The sequence below is a fragment of the Mus musculus genome, chromosome 5 (genome assembly GCF_000001635.26).
Source record: "Mus musculus strain C57BL/6J chromosome 5, GRCm38.p6 C57BL/6J".
Classification (NCBI taxonomy): domain Eukaryota; kingdom Metazoa; phylum Chordata; class Mammalia; order Rodentia; family Muridae; genus Mus; species Mus musculus.
In genome coordinates this window covers 74524557-74540270 of record NC_000071.6, presented here as the reverse complement: position 1 = coordinate 74540270, position 15714 = coordinate 74524557, and the positions used below count along the sequence as shown (strand labels likewise).

The 15714-nt window shown below is 43.5% G+C and overlaps 2 protein-coding genes across 11 annotated transcripts in view; one reads left to right on the top strand and one right to left on the bottom strand.

The window, feature by feature from the left end:
- Window positions 1-4833, bottom strand: part of Fip1l1 (FIP1 like 1 (S. cerevisiae)) — a 63353-nt gene extending 58520 nt beyond the window's left edge. For 5 of the 8 annotated variants that reach the window (NM_001376964.1, NM_001376965.1, NM_001159573.2 and 2 more), the window contains exons 1-3: window positions 4510-4780; window positions 3426-3470; window positions 3290-3329 (exon numbers count right to left, since the gene is read on the bottom strand). In NM_001376964.1, the coding sequence (NP_001363893.1) occupies window positions 3290-3329; window positions 3426-3470; window positions 4510-4591 (167 nt within the window). In that variant the 5' untranslated portion in view covers window positions 4592-4780. Of the gene's footprint in view, window positions 1-3289; window positions 3330-3425; window positions 3471-4509 lie in introns of all 8 variants that reach the window. The other 3 variants (XM_006504265.4, XM_006504267.4, XM_030254768.1) reach the window with 3 other exon arrangements.
- Window positions 4834-8528: 3695 nt separating this feature from the next.
- Window positions 8529-15714, top strand: part of Scfd2 (Sec1 family domain containing 2) — a 326927-nt gene continuing 319741 nt past the window's right edge. For all 3 annotated transcript variants that reach the window (NM_001286437.1, NM_001114660.2, NM_178672.7), the window contains exon 1: window positions 8529-9489. In NM_001286437.1, the coding sequence (NP_001273366.1) occupies window positions 8652-9489 (838 nt within the window). In that variant the 5' untranslated portion in view covers window positions 8529-8651. The remainder of the gene's footprint in view (window positions 9490-15714) is intronic.

Here is a 15714-nt window from a genome sequence, read left to right as displayed (position 1 = left end):
ATTCTATGATATGATCATATTAACTCTTTTAGTGCTCAGTACACATTTCTGCCTGCTTTGCTGTTCCACTAAATCAGATAGGTTCTTTATTCAATCAAAAAACGTAACTTCAAGATATATATATATGTGTATCTTCATGGACGCCTGTCCTCTAGTTTACAGTAATAAGGAGCCTGAAACCTAATTTTGATTAATTTTAAAACTAATCACTTTTAGAAGGCAAATTTGACTTGTTTTATAACAACAAAACCAAATGTGTTCAACAATACAACATTCACATTTCCACGTGACTCAAGCCATTAGCCAAAAAATACTTCCAGAACTATAGCATAGTCAGTTTCTTGACATTTTACAGATATTTATAAATAGAAACTTCAAATTTTCCTGCCATAACACAGGACTCAAGATAAATGTACTACTGTAATTCTTAATTTATATTTTTGCTTAAATAAACTTGCGGAGATCAAGAAACAAGTCTTGCTCTCTCGTGTTGTGCACGCCGCCTGCAGGCTGCGCTCCATTGCACAGAAGAGCATGCTCTAGTCAGCTACCCAGCTAAGCAGGACAAGTAAAGCATGGTGGCACTGAGATCAGTGCAATGCAATGCAATTAAGGACAGAGGCTTCGGCAATGAGCCAGTCACGACGACGATGGGCAGGCAATTTCAACAGCAGGGTCCTAGGCAGAGTAATGCAATGGTATGTACCAAGCTGTATCCTAATTTTGTCTGAACTCCTTCCGATCTATTAGACATAATACGTTAGAACTTTTAGGTCCTCATCACCATTAAGATCCAAGAACAATAAAATTATAAGCTTTTTCTAAAAAAGTAAAAAATGTAAACATGGATGCCCTCCTACGGGGATGAGACACACAGAGAACTCCAAATGAAATCAACAACAAACACAGGCAGCAATACTCAGAGGAGGCAGGAATGGGTTAACTCCAATCAACTACCATTCTGTGTCCCAGAGAACTCAAGAAAGGGTACCATGAAAGGGAACCTTGAGGAAGGAGAGGGTCAGAGCTCCTGCTGCCCTTCCAGAACCTTGGTTTGAGTCCCAGCACCCACACAGCAGCTCACAACCATCAGTCCCAAACTACAGTCCAGGGGAGCCAATGCCTTCTTCTATTCTCCACAGGCATGGACGCGGAGCATGGACATACATGCAGGCAAAACACAAACACACAGAAAACTAAAAACAAAACAACAAACTACAAACTGAACTTAGAATTATAGTTAAATAATAAAAACTCAGAGTTAAGGATTAGCTCATAAAAATTTCAGCTCTTTGGAGGCTATTTCTACTTTCACTCCCTTACTTCCATGTATCCTATGTTTTAATCTCTTTTTCTTCTGATACAAAGGAAGTTACTTGTAATGGATTTCCATCACCTGTGTTCATTTTAGAAGCTCCATTAAGACATAATTCACATCCACCCATTTAAACACTATACTTAAAGGGATAGACTCTGTACACAGTGTAACAATCATGTTGTGAAATCCTAGACTGTGTACATAGATAGCCTCCCAAAAGAAGTAAGTATACATCACCCGGCATCCCCATTTTCTCCTATCCCACAATACTGGCCTTTTCTTCTCTATGGATTTGCTTATTCTGGAAACTTTATGTACTGATGTCACATGTCACGTGTTCACTCATACTGTAGCAAGTCAATACTCAGTTTCCTTCCTTCCACCAGGAAATACTTCCATAAGGGTACATTGCAATGAACCTATTAATTTGTTTTGGTGGACAGGTAGGTCGTTTCCATTTTACGGACCAGCTATGATTGATGCTAAGAACACTAATGTTCAAATTCTTGTGTTCATGTATGTTTTTATTTCTCTAATTTAAAGTGAGTAGGACTGCTTAATTCATTATAACTGTTTAAACATCTGAGGAAGCTCCCAAGGAGACATCACTTTATAATAGCAGCAACAGTGTACAAACAGCCCAGGTTCTCCATGTCTTCATTAGAGCTATTTGCCTTTTGGATTAGAGCTATCATGCTAGGACTGAAGCATTAATTCCTCCACTCTGAAAACCTAAATCTTCTTTAAATGCTTCGTGTGTATGTGTGTGTTTGGGGCGGGGGGAGAGGGGGGAATACATGTGGAAGCCATGTGGAAGCCAAAGGCATCAGGTATCTTCCAAATCCCTCTTCCAGTCTCTCACTGAACCTAGAGTTCAACAATAGAGTAGACAGTGAGTACTAACTGTCTTAAGTCTCTCCTAGAATGTATTCATTCATGTCCACATCTTATGCTGCATGAATGTCCCCAACTGGGCCATTTCTCTGGCCCTTAATTGCTCTGTTCAAGATCACTCCTCCCCTCATCATTTCAGACAGTCACCAGATCAAACTAAAGCTAACACGACATGTACTTATATGCATTAGATGTAGTGACATTCTGAGTAAATGTCTGGTTCCTTGGACACTCTGTAAAATACTGTTTTGTATAATAACAAAGAAAATCAACATTAAAAAAATAGCATCCATTCTGTTCATGGTATAGTAGCAAGCATAGTTTCCTTTCAAAAACTAGTTCCATTATGAATTTAAAATATAAAGCACTAGTTTACAGCCAAACCAAGCATAGTGGCGCGTCTTTAATCTCAGCACTCTAGGAGGCAGTCAGACAGATGTCTTTGAGTTCAAGGCTGGCCTAGTCTACAAAGGGAATTCCAGGCCTGTCAGTAAGAGCTTGTTTCCAAGAAAAGAAGAGAAAAGAAAAGAAAAGAAAAATAAGAAATTATACCAAAAGTAAGTGACACTATAAAAACACTAACAAACTATGAAAGCAACAATTTTTAGTTATTTTAATTCTTACAGTAAATTATTTTTTTTCTTAGTAATTTAACAACTACACTCAGCCAGATAAAGTTGCTCTTGCCTTTAATCTCAGCACGTGGGAGGCAGAGGCAGGTGGATCTTCTTGCCAGCCCGCTCTACAAGGTGAGTTCCAGAACAGCCAGGGCTATGCACACTACACAGAGAACGTTGTCTTGAAAAACAAAACAAAACAAAAACCCAACTATGTTGTGTACACCTCTAAGCTCAATTAAGGGTGAAAGTTACTCTACAGTGAAAAGTTGGCAAGTACCTAATAACTCAAAAAATTGTCCTATACGTTACTAGAAAACAGGACAGGATTGGTCCACAAGTAGAAACAGTCCTTCAACTTTGGTCAAAATGCAATTTCGCCAAGGATTATGATCAAACAGTAGACAACTTGCTAGAATCGCAATCTGTGTAAGACATCAACAGGAGAGAGTTCACCAACCTGGCATTTTCTTCTTCTGGCCTTTCAACTTCATTCTCATCTACCAAATAAAATAAAATAAAATAAAGTAAATAAAGAAACCAAGCTTAAGCAACAAGTAGTATAGAAATCTGAAGGGAAGATCACAAGCACTAACCTAGATCCTTTGCCAAGTCACTGTGCACATGCACGTCCCACGGGCCTACAAGCATAGCCAAAGTTAGATCACTTCATAAGCAAGACACATCTCTTATGGAAAGAAATACAAGGGGATTTACACATCATGCTAAGAGAAACCCCACACATTTCACATTTTAAGGGTAGTACCGATGCTGTCTTTCCACTAAAGAAATAATCAATTTTACAAGTTTATCGGAGTTTCATTACTAAAAGGCTGCTTAAGACGCTAACGTTCACTTTTATATAATCTATGAAATTTATGTCAAGAATGTATGCTCTAGGAAAGAACAAAATACTTTCAAATCTGGTATAACAGCCAAGGGGGATTACGACTTAAAGTTAAAACTCAGACATCAGACATGTCCCCTACAAAAACAAAGTACATGACGCATTAAATTTGGGGACACAAACACAAAACACCGAATACAAGCCTATGGGAAGAGTCACGAGATACAACTATGACGTGGACTATACAGGGCTCTTTAAAAAGCAAAAAACAAAAAATAAAAACAAAAACAAAACACTTCACCTTAATACAGGCCACAATTCAGGGTTTTCTTTATGGACCACAGTGTATTTCATCTGTTTCTTTTAATTAATACTTTTAAAGCACGACTTTCAGACAAGGAGGTACCCTTGCAGGTGCATCCCATACAAACTGACCATCAAGAAACAAGACGTTAGTTTCATTGCACTGACTTTATTTAGCTGCTATTACAGAATGACGGTTTCTGAAAGAAAGGGACGAGGAGGGGCACCCCATAGCCACTGAGCAAGAGAGACACCAAAGCGGCTCAGAATCGATAAAGAGCATGAATAGAGAGCGCAGAAGCGAGGAGGCCCGGGCGGTGCGGAGGAGGGCGACGCAGGGCTGCCCGGCCTCCTTGGCCCGCGTCCACCGCGCGGTGAGTGCCTGCGGGTCCGGGCGAAGGCCGGGAGCAGGCCGCACTCGGCCTAACCAAGGCCGGTTAGGGCCAATACGAGAGGCCTCGGACGCCTGGGCCTGAAACGCTGGGAGGAAGGCCAGAGAGAACCGGGGAGACAGACAGGAAGTTCCGTACCGCCATACAGCCACTCTTCCTCCTCATCCCCTCCGGTCCCGCCGCTCAGCTCCACCAGGCGCTCCACCTCGCCGGCCGACATGGCCGCCCCACGCACAAGTTAAAGGCGGCGGCCAACAGCTCTCTCAACCCCTTTTTCCAGCCTCGCCGTCCCAGGGCGCGAGAATGGGAGGGAAGCCGCCGGTAAGCGAACGAAGAGCGCGAGACTCAAATCTGGGGCCAACCTCGGTGGAGGCGGCGACCCTGAAGAGTCAGCGACCGATCCGTCTGCGCATGCGCCGCAGGCACCCAAGCGGCGCGGCGTCTCTAGGTGGTTACGCTTCCGCGGCGGCGGGCACCTGGGCCTCTCATTGCGCAAGCGCCGCGCGATTGGCTCCTCCCCCTCCCCGCCCCACCCCAAGGATTCTAGCTTAGCTTCTCAAGAGTGGCTTTCTCTGGGGCTTCTGGTCTTCTTTGAAGTTCCCTTCCCCCAACCTTCCTCCCACTCCCCAGTTCCCTTTGCTACACCATTGTTCTTTTCTGTCCCTGTTGCCTTTCTCCCTCCACTAGTCTATTTTAAAATCCTGAAGGCCAGCATCCCGCACGGGTTTGACTGAACCACAATTGTCAATTCGTCGAAATTTTAACAACCAACAAAAGAAAAATTTAATATATAAAGGATGCGTTCTCTTTGTTTAAAAAATTATTAGTATTGGGCATAGTGGCACTTGGTAGGCAGAGACAAGTCACCCTGGTCTACATAGTGAGTTCCAGGATAGCCTGGGCTATACAGGGAGACTCTGTGGCCGGAAAGTTTTATTTAAGTTACTTAAACTGGTCATCTGAGTGGAGGGAACCTTGGTTGTGAAAATACCTCCATAAGATCGGGCTGTAGACAAACCTGCAGGGCATTTTCTTAATTAGTGATTGATGAGGAGGGTCGAGCGTTAGACTTTATCTGTATCACTTGATTCCTCGTTACCTGAGTAGATCACGAGGGTTTTAATTCTTCTTAGTTTTGAACTCTTGTTTGCTATGCCCTGTTCCCCTGTAGGAAATTCTTAAATTGTTTCAACTTCTGTGTACAATTTCCTCGTAAAAATCTTCCCTGAATTCAACAAATATGTATGAAAGTCTACCCAAGTACTAGGAACTCTTCAAGACTATATAGATTGGCGGTTAAAAAAAAAATCCTTTCTTTCATGAAGCCTTTATTCTAATGGAAGATGATAGACACATCATGTTGATAAGGATTTAAAAATAATAGTAGCTGTAAAAAGACCCACGGCCAAGTGATTAAAAGGGAGGTATAATCTAATATCACGTGGTAATTAATTAATTAATTAAAATAAGTAGATCCCTTAATGGAGAAGGGCTGTAAGCTCTGTGGGTTTCTGCATGGGGGCTACTTGACAAGGAGATTAGGAACATGCAAAAGGCCCAGAGACAGAGAAGTTCCAGGCACCCAACTGCATTTGGAGTAGAGTGAAAGGCAAATGTAGATAAACTGAGTATGCAGATGGGGTGAGCAGGGTTGGGGTGAGGGGAGTAGAGCAGAGCTAAACTCTCTTTTAGACCACAAGTCTTATTGACTACATAGCCACTTTCCCCAGAATCTTCACTAGGCCAAATCTGCCTTCGTCTTGTTTAACTTTCACTTCCATCTGTTGTATGGTGCACCATATCCTTTTGGCCTTTGATACTATCTGCTTGAGAGTACCGTGGGCAGTTACCACCACCACACCGTGGTTAGCTCCATTCTCACTGTTAAGTGCATCTAAAGTAAAATTGGGTGGTTTCATGAGAGAGTTGATTGTCTTTTGCAGAGTGAATTGCTTTTCTTTCCAGTCTGGAAAAGAGTTTGTCTTTCAAATCATTGTCTAGACAAAGAGTTTAGACATCAACAACGAGTTGATTAATGAATGGTGGTGAATGCGGTAGGAGGCCTGCGTGGTGGAGGTAGCACTTGAGCTAAGCTTTGAAAATGATTTCTACAAAGCAGAGAAGCTCATAAAGCTCTAATGACCATCCTTCAAAGCCTCTTCCTTCCTTCTTTCCTCCTAAACTGAATCCTTGTATGGATATGCTTCCTTGGTTAGGATTAATCTCTCCATTTGCCATGGGAAACTTTGACATTAAATAATTTGACTATTTTATAGACTGTCTCTTGCTTCTTATATTATGAACTCATCTCACTACAATATCACATTTATCCTGAGTATACTTATTTGCCATCTCATTATTTATTGCTGTTCTAAGCAATGATGATGGTGATGTTGCTGCTAACCCAGGCCTGGCAGTGCATCCTGTCCTTCCAGGTCCTCTGGAGGCCAGGGCTAGAGCTTGACTCAGGCTAGCAGAGTAAGACTCCATCTCAGAACAATGTCAATAATAATGATATCATTTAATATGAAGTATACTTTTTTTTTTTGAAACAGGGTTTCTCTGTGTAGCCCTGGCTGTCCTGGAACTCACTGTGTAGACCAGGTTGGCCTCGAACTCAGAAATCTGCTGCCTCTGCCTCCCGAGTGCTGGGATTAAAGGAGTACGCCACCACCTACCACCACCCGGCTGTGAAGTATACTTTTGAGAAGTAATGAAAAGGAGTGCTTAGCTATAAGAATTAGACAATGAATAGATTACTGCTCAAATCATGCCAAGAGACCAGGTATGGTGGCATATGCTTTAGGGAGGTCAAAACCCAACTGTATACACACACACTCTCTCACACACAGAAACACACGAATAAAACTTTAAAATGAAAGCAATTGCCATGTGTCACAACTAGATGAATGATGTTAGGTGAAGTAAGTTAATCACAATAAAGCAGATAGTACAGGGACCCAATTATAAGACCCACAGTGCCAATGCAAAGAGAACAGGATTAAAGTAGAGGCTGACAAATGCTGGGGGGGGGGTGCAGGGAGCTGAGGTTGAGGGTGGCAATTGTTATTTAAAGGGTATATAGTTTTGAAACTATTTTGATTTTGCAAAATAAAAAGTTCCAAAGATTGGTTGTACAGCAGCATGAATGTTTTTTAATGTTTCCGAACTGTACATTTTAAAATGACTAATGGTGGACATGGTGGCACACACGTTTAATCCAAGCACTAGGAAGGCAGAGGCAAGCAGATCTCTGTGAGTTTGCAACGAACCTGATCCACATCATGTGTTCCAGGACAGCTAGGGCTGCACAATGAGATCCTGTCCACACATACTCACACACACACACACACACACACTCACTCACACACACACAATTAGAACAGTAAATTACTAAATTTTTTTATCTCATGCATGTTTCCACAATTAAATAATAATAATAATAATAATAATAAAACAGGTTCTAAACTGAGATGTGTAGATCAGTATATCTATTCCTCAACCCAATTCTCATCTTAGTAGCTGTGAAATGGACCCCAAAGCCTTTTGACTGTGTGGAGACAGGATCTCTCTGTCTCTCTCTGTGTGTCTGTCTCTGTCTCTCTCTGTGTATGTGGTGTGTGTGTGTGTTGGGGATGGGTGATTGTGCGTTTTCCACAATTGGCACATGGAGGACAATTTTTCCGGGTCCTGTTTTTCTACATTGAGTCCGAAGGATCAAACTCAGGTCATACGACTTGTGTTGCAAGCGCTTTTAGCCTTATGAGCCATCTTGCTGGTCCCAAAAGGTATTTCACGAGGCTGGAGTGCACCAACGCAGAAGATAACCTACACAAGACCAACTATTACGTTGCAGTAGTTGTTTGGCTTCTCCAAGTTCAGATGGGGGAAGTACTTTGCTTCAGACCAGGTTTTATTATTCCCGAGAATTCTTAACCTGGAGGAAAAGGTGATGAGAGCTGACAAGGGAGGGACGAACAAAACCCATTTCAATTCTTTCCTAGAAAGCTGCTGCCTCCAGCTTTTCAGGGACTATCGACCCTGTAAGCACATTCCGTTCCTCCTTCAAGTGCAGACGTTCCTTCCGCCAGCCCGCGCGCCTGATCAGCCAATGAGCGCCTAAGACGTCATCACCGCGCGCGCGAACGCCGAGCGTCAGAGACAGGCCCACGTGTACTGTGTTGACTGTCAAAGTACTCAGTACCCGGAAGCCCTGCGTTCTGACCTGAGTTCCCGCCCGTACGCCGGTGAGACCCCTGGCCAGCTGGCGATACGGGATCATGAGCGCCGCGGGCATACTGGCCTTTGCCCAGCAAGGCTGGGAGCAGGTGCTGGCCAAAGTGAAGTGGTCCGTGGTCTACCTGGACGCTGCCTGCGCCGAGAGCCTGCACTGGAGCTGCGGATCCAGCCGGCTTCTGGAGGCGGTGAAGGGTCCTGCGTGTCACCTGCGGGAATTTGAACCCCAGGCCATTGGCGGGGGAGCCAAGCAGCCCCGGGCGGTTTTCGTTTTGAGCAGCCCGCTGAAAGGCCGGATCGTAGACACTCTACAGAGTATCATTTGCCGCAGTCACTTTCAGCACTGTGTGGTGGTCACAGCCGTGAGCCACGCAGTCCACCTCACTGCTAACCACGTACCGGCCGCTGCAGCGGCCGAGCTCGAGGGGCAGCAGCCGGTGTTCGAACAGCTGGAGGAGAAGCTCTGTGAGTGGATGGGCAACGAGAACTATACGGCCGAGGTGCTCCACGTCCCGTTGTTTCTCGCCCCTGTTGCCTCCCATCTCGCTTTTACTCCAGCCTTTGCTACCCTCTTCCCACTGCTACCTCAGGATGTCCACGCTCTTAACAGTGCCAGACCCGACAAGAGGAGGCTGAGCAGCTTGGGTGAGGTGGATGCCACTGCCCTAACCCCAGAGCTGCTGCTGTACATCAGATGCCTCGTGTCAGGCCTCAGTTCTCTGTGTGAACATCTAGGGGTACGAGAGGAGTGTTTCGCCGTGGGTCCCCTCAGTCGGGTCATCGCTACAGATCTGGCAAATTATGCCCCCGCCAAGAACAGGAAAAAGACTGCTACAGGCAGGGCTTCTGTGGTCTTTGTGGATAGAACTCTGGATCTCACAGGTAGGTGGCATTTCTGGGAGTTGTTCATCTTCACTCTCCTAGCTAGAGGATCTGTTCATTGATTCAGCATATGTGTTTATTGGCCTCATATTGAGGTTGGCAATATAAAGATGAACTAAAAGAACCAGCCCCTAATTTGACAGCATCTGGAGTTAAGTTTTGTCTAGTGGAGAGTGGACATAGATAAAGCACAATTTTATTTGTTAAATGCTGTAAGCGGGCAAATATGGCTTTAGTGTGCGTTGCTTTTGATAAAACAACCGGGCCTAGTCCAAGAGACTGGAAAAAATGAGATGACCTTGACATGGAGGGAATTGCCATCACCTGAGACTCTTAGACATTTCCAGATACCAGTTGTCTTAATTAGGGTGTCTATTGCTGTAATGAAACACCATGGCCAAAACCGACTTGTGGAGGATAGGGTTTATTTCCTTACACTTCCACACCATAGTCGATCATTGAAGGAAATCAGGACAGGAACTCAAACATGGCAGGAACCAGGAGGCAGGAGCATAAGGCGGTAGCGGTCATAGAGGGGGTGCTGCATACCATGCTCCACATGGAATGACCTTCGTTTGCTCCCTAGTACCTACATGGTGAAAGGAGAGCACTGACTTCCTCCAATTGTTCTCTGATCTCCACACACACAGTGTGACTTGCACATGCACTGTCCCCCACACATATACAAATAAATAGGTAAATGTCTTTTTTAAAAAGTGAAACTGAATGTACATATGAGAAGTTGGAAAAAAGAATTGTAGAAAATATTTTCAAATGTGCATTGAAGTTTGTATAGCAACCTCAAATTGCAGCAATGTAATAATTATTTATACCTGCGAGGAAGAAATCTAACCTTAAAATAGGTGAAGAAAATTCTGATTCATGATGTGAGCACTTATTTTTAGAGGTCACCTTTGTTTTATAGTTAAGTAGATATAGTTCAATAATAGTATGTGCTAGCTGTTCAAGGTCACTGAGAACAATCAGAACACTGGTCTAAGCCAGTATTCCCTTTCCAGGTTAGAAAAAAAAAATGTTGAATGATGTTATAAAAACCAGTAAGAAGTATATTTGAAATTTTAATTAGATGAGTTTTAAGATCATAAAATAGAGAGTAAACTAAATGGCAGTTCTGAGGAAATGCTACTGGGCGCAATCTTTTGAGGGTGTCCTGAGGGTAATTATAATTAATTTCAAGAGGGCAGCAGTGGCCATGTCACTCACAGAGGGCAGAAGTCTATAAAACAGAAAATATAAGCCTGCAGAAGGTTTTCATACCTCCTTATCACCAAATCCCTTGCACATTGTGTACAGTTTTCTCCTTCCTTCACATTACAAAGGAGCATTCCATCCCTCCTCACGTTTTTACCTATGCAGACTAGCTCAGCACTCTCTACCTTCTCATGAGTTCACTTCTGCTAAACAGTCCTCTATAGACCATTTTCCTCCTTTTCTCAGATTCTCTCTTTTTTTAATTAGATATTTTCTTTATTTACATTTCAAATGTTATCCCCTGTCCTAGTTTTCCCTCTGAAAATCCCCTATTTCCTCCCCTCTCCCCGTTCTCCCCAACCCACCCACTCCCATTTCTGGCCCTGGCATTCCCCTGTACTGGGGCATAGAACCTTCACAGGACCAACGACCTCTCCTCCCTTTGATAACCGACTAGGCCATCCTCTGCTACATATATAGATAGAGCCACAAGTTCCACCATGTGTTTTCTTTGATTGGTGGTTTAGTTCCAAGGAGCTCTGAGGGTACTGGTTAGTTCATATTGGTGTTCCTTCTATGGGGCTTCAGTCCCCTTCAGCTCCCTGGGTATTTCTCTGGCTCCTTCATTGTGGACCTTGTGCTCTGTCCAATGGATGATTGTGAGCATCTACTTCTGTATTTGTCAGGCACTGGTAAAGGCCATCAGGAGAAAGCTATATCAGGCTCCTGTCAGCAGGCTCTTGTCGGCATCTGCCTAGTGACCGTGTTTGGTGGTTGTTTATGGGGTGGATCCCCAGGTGGGGCAGTCTCTGGATGGTCTTTTCTCAGAGTCTCATCATTGGCCTGCAGGCAGAATGGAGCAGGACCTTTCTTGACTCCTCATGATCACCCGACTTCAAGTCCCTTTCATTTATTTGGCTTCATTTTGTAGCTGGCTTTAGAGAGCTGTTCATATTTGCTGTTTCCACAGACACCTATGTCAGTTTTCTCTTGACTTCTAGTCTTTTAGGCTTTTATATTTCAAAACTTCTGAGATCCTGACTTCCCCAGTGCCTTCTGTGTTACCAAAGCCACAGTTGAGTCACAGTGCTCCTTTGTGCCTCCTGAACGTCAGAATACCCTTTAGTACAATAGAGCAGAACAAAAAGTAAAAGGAAACTTAGGGGTAGGGAGGTGGTTCAGCGGATAAGTGCTCACTACACAAACATGAGGGGGCCTGAGTCTGGATTCTGCCTGTGCTGGCCTGGGTGTGAGAGCATCTTCAATCCAGTTCTAGCCAGTGGTCGTGGTGGCATGAAGAGGCAGATCCAGCCAATCAGTGAGCTCCAGGATCAGCAAAACTGTCAAAAACAAAACAAAACAAAAACAAAAACACCACAGAAAGCCAAAAAGAGATGGAGAGTCACAAAGAAAGACATGCATTGCCTATCTGCCTTCCACAAGTACATGCAAGAGTGAATATTTCAGCAAACTCACACACACACACAGAGTGAGAGAGAAAGAGAGAGAGAGAGAGAGAGAGAGAGAGAGAAAGAGAGAGAGAAAGAGAGAGAGAAAGAGATATGCTCGCACTCACAGAGGCACACCCCCTAATTAAAAATAGAAAGTACAAAAGGTAGAGAGCTAGCATTCATAGTGATGTTACTCTATGTGATTTTATCAGCCATAAATTTAGCATGCTGGCTCCCCCCCCACCCCGCCCTGTCCTCCTATCATGGTATTCATGTGTTCTAGTTTGCTTTTAGTTGCTATACTAAACATCCTGAGCAAAGGCAACTTGGTTGGAGAAGGCTTTATTTGGTTTCAACTTCTGGGTAATAGTCCATCACTGAGTGAAGTCAGTGCAGGAACTCAAGCAGGAGCCTGGAACAGAGCTCGTGGGGTGATACTCTTGATGGACTTGCTTTCTTGTACAACCCAGGACAACATGCCCAGGGGTGGAACTGCCTACAATGGGCTAGGTCCTCCTTACCAATCATTAATCAAGAAAATGCCCCATAAGAATGCCATAAGACCAGTAATCAGGCTCCCTCGGAAAGATAGAAAGAACTCAGGGGCTTGTGTGGCTCAGTATTCAAGCCTACAGAGGTCAGATGGCTGCTAGTGATCGTCTCCATACTAAGAGCCCAGCTACGCTTCTGAGATAGCCATATCCATCTCCCTAAAGGTGAAAGGGTTAATGGGAAGGATGTCCAGATAGAAGTCAAAAGCACACTGCCAGCTGTTTAAGGTCCTGCCCTCTGGGGAAAAAAAGAATGTTATAAGACAATCCAATGGAGGCTATTACTTAATTGAGGTTTCCTCTTTTCACATAACGATGTGACAAAGAGTAACCAGCAGTATTCATAGTTACACGTGGCTTATCTCCTCTCACACAGTACCTCAAACACTCCACGTTGGCCACTACCCAGAACCAATAATTGGTTGCTTCTTGTCCTCCTTTCATGAGAATGGAATGGAAGCTTGTATATATGTGTGTGTGTGTTCGTTCTTTCGTTACTGTGTATTTACTAGCAGTTGGAACAGTTACTTGAAAACCATATGTAGTCAATATTTATTTATGTATCTGCTGATTGATGAAATGTATTGCTGGGTATTGAACTCAGGGCCCTTTGCATGCTAGGCAAATGCTCTACCATTGAGTTGCATCCCAAGGCCTTGGTGTTTTGAAACAGGATCTCACTAAGTAGCTCCCACTGGCTTTGAACTTACTATGTGGGCAAGGCTTCTTGTGAATTTGTTACCTTTGCTTCTTGAGTCCTGGGATTTCAGGCATTGTGCCACTAGCCTGGAAATAAGCATTTGTTAATGACTGGGTAGGTCAGTAGATTAATGTTTACTGGGAACTAGACAGTCACCAAGTTTAACACGTTTTCTTTTTTTTTTTTTGAATTCTCTAAAGTACTTTATTAGTTTTTTAAGTCTTTACATTTATTTTCTCTGTATGTCTTAGCACAGGTGTGCATATGGGGGTCCAGGTTCTCTACCTTCTTGTGGATTCTAGAGATTTAAACTCGGGTCATCAGGCTTGCTGACAAACCTTTATCTGCTGAGCCATCTCTCCAACCCCACATTCTCTGAAGTACTTGAAAACAAACCTCCTATATGAAGTATCTGTCAATGGAAAACTAACTATAATAATTAGTTATTTTATTTTTGAGCAAGGTCTCATTATAGAGCCACAGCAGGCCTGAACTTGCTATATAGATCAAGCTGAGATCTGATCTCTAACTCGAAGTTCCACCTGCCCCTGTCTCCCGAGTGCTGGACTAAAGGTCTGAGCTGACATGCATGGCTTTGTTTCAATAGGCTTTACACAGTGGTGGATAACTGCCCTTCAGGGATGCCCTGAACTCACATGAAAGCTTACTTACTATTAGTTTGCAGTAATTCCTTGGACACATTGGAAGCACAGCCTTGTGGCAAAGTATTCATATTCCCCTCTTGTTCACTGAGGATTAACACGTTTTCTAACTGCTTCTGGGTTTCAGCTGTACCAATGGGCATTCACCTATGTAATGGGTGTCCTGTAAGTATCATATGTCTTGAACATTGTGTGGTTGGTATGTTGGGGCCACACAGTAAAGCTCGTGAAGGGAAATGAAATCAATTAACCATATTTATGCAAATATTTCATGAATTAAAAACTATAGTCACATTACCTTATTTGATCATTCTACAAGTTAGGTGAGTCATTAAGAGAAAAATTAAGGGCTAGTGAGATGGCTCAGTGGATAAGAGCACTGACTGCTCTTCTGAAGGTCATGAGTTCAAATCCCAGCAACCATATGGTGGCTCACAACCATTTGTAACGAGATCTGATGCCCTTTTCTGGAGTGTCTGAAGTTAGCTACAGTGTACTTACATATAATAATAAATAAATCTAAAAAAAATAGGAGAAAAATTAAGCCTCAGAATTTGTTCCTTATGAACCAACCAACCAACTAGTCAGACAAACCACACAGAAGATAAGCAGCTAGCCGTGTATGACAGCATTGTATATTTCCAACTTTCAGTATTTCATTAAATTTCTAAGTTCACCTTTTGGGTTTCGAGTTGTCCAAGTGAGACAGCCTCATATTTATGATCTGCCTTTCTCACACTTGAGAATGCTAGGATTAAGGGCCTGTTTGTACCTAATATCTCTAAATATCTTTTTTTTTTTTTGAGACAGAGTTTCTCTGTGCAGTCCTGGATGTCCTGGAACTCACTCTGTAGACCAGGCTGGCCTCGAACTCAGAAATCCGCCTGCCTCTGCCTCCAAGATTAAAGGGATTAAAGGCGTGCGCCACCACGCCCGGCATCTCTAACTATCTTAAAGATGCTTCTTCCGTTAGTTGGCTGACTTCCATAGTGTCCTTTAAACTAGTAGTAAAAGCAGGCAGAGTATGGGGTGGACAGATTGTAAGAAACTGAGAAAATGTTGAAAGGGAACAAATAGGTTTCTTGGTATAGATTCAAGTGAACAAATAAAAGAGAAAAATTTAGTCCTTCTGTCAAAGACCTGTGAGAACTGTGACAATATGAATTTCAAGAGAATGTTGAGACCGTAATGTGTGGTGATAAATGACAAGGACTCTAAAAGTCATTGAAGTGTGTCTCAAGTACATTTAGATTGTAGGGGCTCTGCGTGCTCCTCACCTTCTCAGATATTCAGTGCTAAGTGTTTTAGAAGAGGTGAGCAGGGTCATTGTCCTGCAGAGTCCAGGGCCGGGAGTGTGAGTGTTGGTGTGTGGCATTGTGGAGTGCTACCCTCCAAGTATAACAGCATTGTTTTCATCTGAGCAGCTGTGCTACTTGCAAGAGACCCCTAAGATGGGTGGCCCTTGTTGACTGTTGGTGCTTCTTCATGGAGTGGGGGTGGGGATTCTGGCACCCCTGGCTGGGAGGTGCTAGAGTGGGTAGAGTGAAGGGAAGCACTCCATGTGTGTAGCGATGGGAAGGCATCCTCTGTGCTGGGGTGAGGTTTTTCCTGGTGGGGTAGTTTTGGGGTCACTTGTGCTCCTGTCAACC